Source organism: Ciona intestinalis, unplaced genomic scaffold (genome assembly GCF_000224145.3).
Source record: "Ciona intestinalis unplaced genomic scaffold, KH HT000932.1, whole genome shotgun sequence".
In the NCBI taxonomy this organism is placed as follows: domain Eukaryota; kingdom Metazoa; phylum Chordata; class Ascidiacea; order Phlebobranchia; family Cionidae; genus Ciona; species Ciona intestinalis.
In genome coordinates this window covers 1-3,560 of record NW_004191253.1, presented here as the reverse complement: position 1 = coordinate 3,560, position 3,560 = coordinate 1, and the positions used below count along the sequence as shown (strand labels likewise).

Here is a 3,560-nt window from a genome sequence, read left to right as displayed (position 1 = left end):
CGAATATATAAAGCTGGCTGTAAACTAAACGTGCATACTAAACTTAAAGTCAATGCAACTACAACTAAAGGACGTATAGGAAACCAAGGAAGTAAGCCAAACCCGAGTGATGCGGGCGGCGCTGATTGGCTAGACGTTAGAGCACATAAACTTAAAGGCACATAAACTAAAACTTAAACGCACGAACGCAAATACAGCACGCTTCATTGAACTTATATACGATTAACGGTAAATCAAATGCGGGTAACAAAGTAGGTTCGAACTTAAAGTTAACTAAACATATTCACGTATATCTTGCGATAACAATCATTATCTGGTATAATTGCAAGGTGACCACCCAATTCAACACATGCTGATTTTGCATCAATATGACTTCCAGTTTGAGAAGAAAAAATGAAGTAATTCCCGTTGTAATACTCCATTGTGGCTGGGAATAAAAACAATACTATTACATACAAACGTTTTAAGCAAGGAGTATCACCTGCAGTCTGACAAATGTAATGAGCTACTGTTGATGATGAAGCAGACTTCCAACTCCATGCAAAAACACCAAGATTGGAACCAATCACTGAGTGTTTCCCATAATTAGGGTGATATATATGCCAGTTGTTAAACTTTCCATTAGTAATGGAGGCACCTGTTTTAGTTTGATAAAACAAGTAAATTCAAATAATAGTAAAAAATATGTCATGTTCAACATTGAAAAAACAATATTTATTTACTGGTTTGTCCACTTGGAGTTGTTCTAAAATAAAACTTGTCATGTGTTGTGCTCCATTCCCAACCAGTTCCATCTGATGTCTTTACTGCATCAATGTAAGCTGAAAATACATGGTACTTTATTTAAAGCGACATCATAACACTCAAAACAAGTACTTGCTGTCATTACCCATATTTAAATCTTAACTGCACCTATGTAAGAGTTCCTATTCGATTGCTCAATTTAATAAAGATTTGAAAAATATGATTACGAACTACAAAAGAATAGCCTATCCAAGTTATATTACCATAGACTTTAGCAATATAGTAATAGATCAATGTACAACTTTTAATATTTTACAACAGAGAAAATTAAATTTAAACCATCATTGCTTCTTGTTAACCATGTTCCCGCCTTCTTGTAAGCAGCTCCTTTAGTTTGAATGAAGGTTTGAGTATCATTATCTGGTATAATTGCAAGGTGACCACCCAATTTAACACACGCTGATTTTGCATCAATGTGATTCAAAGGTAATGGGGGGAAAGTATATAAGCTTTGTTTGTAGATTCCCAAATCAACTGTAAGGGAAAACACATCGGTTTATTTGCAGATAGGTAGTGTTGAAGCTAGGGTGAGCTCCAACTCGGCTGTAATCAACAAGCGACAGATTAGTAGTAACTTAACGAATGCTCTGTCATACGAATTGAATATATACAGAATGTATTGGCAACGAATAGATCCAAAACCACAAACAACCCAAACGACAATTACTTATAGAGAGAGATTAAAAACAGTTATGGTTCAGTCGCTAGAATAAAAGAATACATATGTAAATGCTGGACAAAACAACAACACACTACACTGAAACAGAACTGCAAAATTGCAAATAAAAACGTGGTTAATGCGTCATCTCCCCATCACACACACTAAAATGACGTCACAATACACTGGCGGGAAACGAAAGGAAAACAAGAAACGTAATTGTAGGAGTTAACAGGTGGCATCTGTGAATAAATTACACTTGTTTATTCTCACACATGACAGAGTTACCCTGTATGCAACTTTATGAGTTACTGTTTTATTTTAGGGCTTGAACTTGGACAACCAACTAGATTTCGCTGGGTTGCAATAAAAAGATATTTTAAATAACAAGAACTTTACCTGTTATTTGACAAATATAATGAGCCACAGTTGAGGCATGAACCGATATCCAGCTCCAATTATAAAATCCTAAATTAGCCCCAACAACAGCATATTCTCCAATATTTGGCTGGTATTTGTGCCAATTGTTGTATTTTCCATTTTGAATGTTTTGACCTGTTTCAGATATTTAATACATTATGTTTAAACACTATCTTTTGAGTTGCTTTAAAAAGGTTTTAATTTGCTTCACAAAATTACAAAGTAAACTCTTTGAAACAACATTTATACGTAAAGTTTTTACCGCCTCGCCTCATAGTTGTCTTAAAATAAAACTTGTCGTGTGTTTTATTCCATTTCCAACCATCTGAGGTCTGCACTGCATCAATGTATGCTAAAGAATATGGTAGCTTTGAAAGTAAGAAACTATATAAGTTATTTTTACTTAGCGGCAGACATCTGGAGGGAACGAGGCCATAATAAAAACAATTTTTTAGTTTTTTATATATTTTTATTAAATTTATTTTTTTTTGTTATTTTTTGTAATAATAAAAAGTTGATTGGTTTATTGGATAAAAATGCAGTTACAATGACTTATAGTTCTTTTTTAGGCGGCTTGTCATTTCTCATTATGCTAAAGTACCTCAATTAAGGTGGGTGGGTTTTACTAAAAAATTATTGTATGTATTTTTTCACTTTGGCCTACAAAACCTTAAATTGAAGTAATATGGCTAGACAGTAGACATAAGTAAGTGAAATAATTGAAAACAGTTAATTCATATTAAACCAGTATAATTGCTTGTCATCCATTTTCCTGCACTCTTGTAAGCAGCTCCTTTAGTGTGAATAAAAGTTTGAGTTTCTGCATCCGGTATAATTGCAAGGTGACCACCCATTCCAACACATGCAGATTTTGCACCAGCATGATTTGCAGTGAATGGAGAAAACATATATTGACTTCTTTTGAAGTATTCTAATGTGACTAAAATATGATAGTCGTTTGTTTTAACATTTTCTTTACATATCTTTACAGGATACTATTTTAACCCATTCTTTTTATGTTGAGTAAATTATACTTATTAGCATCGAAAGTAAACATATATTTTTTGCATTGAAACAAATATGTAACATAAACCAACATATAAAATTTTTACCTGGAATTTGACAAATGTAATGACCAACAGTCGACGGATCAACAGAAATCCAATACCATGAAAAAGCTCCTGTTCCTAATACTGCTGTACTTCCTGTACTTGGATGTTGTGGATGCCAGTAGTTATGCATTCCATTTTCCTTAAACCGGTCTGTTTTATAATATATAATAAGAAAATACATTTTTGAGAGTATTATATATTCACTTTCATCATCACCACGCGGAGTTGTTCTAAAATAAAACTTGTCATGTGTTGTGCTCCATTCCCAGCCAGTTCCATCTGATGTCTTTACCGCATCAATGTAAGCTGAAAATACATGGTAGCCTAACCTGTAATGAAGCGACCACAGAAGCAGCAGTGCTGATTTCAGATCATCAGATTAAATATGTGGGTTTTAGTGAAAAATGTTATACATGGGTTAAAAATGTTATACATGGGCAATTATTATGTATAATGTTTGGGTTTTATTAACCACTTTCGATTTTTGTTTGACACTTCCTACTATCACCATTCCGCAATCACATTTAGAGATACAAACCATAATTATTGCTTGTCATCCAATTTTA

General features: G+C 33.4%; 1 protein-coding gene across 3 annotated transcripts; it reads right to left on the bottom strand.

Moving 5' to 3' along the window:
- Positions 1-171: 171 nt before the first annotated feature.
- Positions 172-3,553, bottom strand: LOC108950775. Of its 3 annotated transcripts, XM_018816833.2 has the most exons (10): positions 3,533-3,553; positions 3,199-3,300; positions 2,995-3,144; positions 2,628-2,822; positions 2,145-2,234; positions 1,862-2,017; positions 1,084-1,278; positions 723-821; positions 482-637; positions 172-427 (listed from the first exon to the last, which is right to left on the bottom strand). In XM_018816833.2, the coding sequence occupies exons 1-10, from the start codon at positions 3,549-3,551 to the stop codon at positions 270-272; spliced, it is 1,320 nt and encodes a 439-aa protein (XP_018672378.2). In that variant the 5' UTR covers positions 3,552-3,553; the 3' UTR covers positions 172-269. The 3 variants fall into 3 exon arrangements, with proteins under 3 accessions (XP_018672378.2, XP_026695582.1, XP_026695583.1); XM_026839781.1 differs by having other exon boundaries at positions 172-637; XM_026839782.1 differs by lacking the exon at positions 482-637.
- Between the last annotated feature and the right edge of the window lie 7 nt (positions 3,554-3,560).

Coding starts and splice junctions, on each gene's coding strand:
- LOC108950775 (XM_026839781.1), bottom strand. Junction 1,279..1,861: donor TTATATTTGTCAAATAACAG/GTAAAGTTCTTG, acceptor TTTCCCTTACAG/TTGATTTGGGAATCTACAAA. Junction 822..1,083: donor GTTAACAAGAAGCAATGATG/GTTTAAATTTAA, acceptor ATGTATTTTCAG/CTTACATTGATGCAGTAAAG.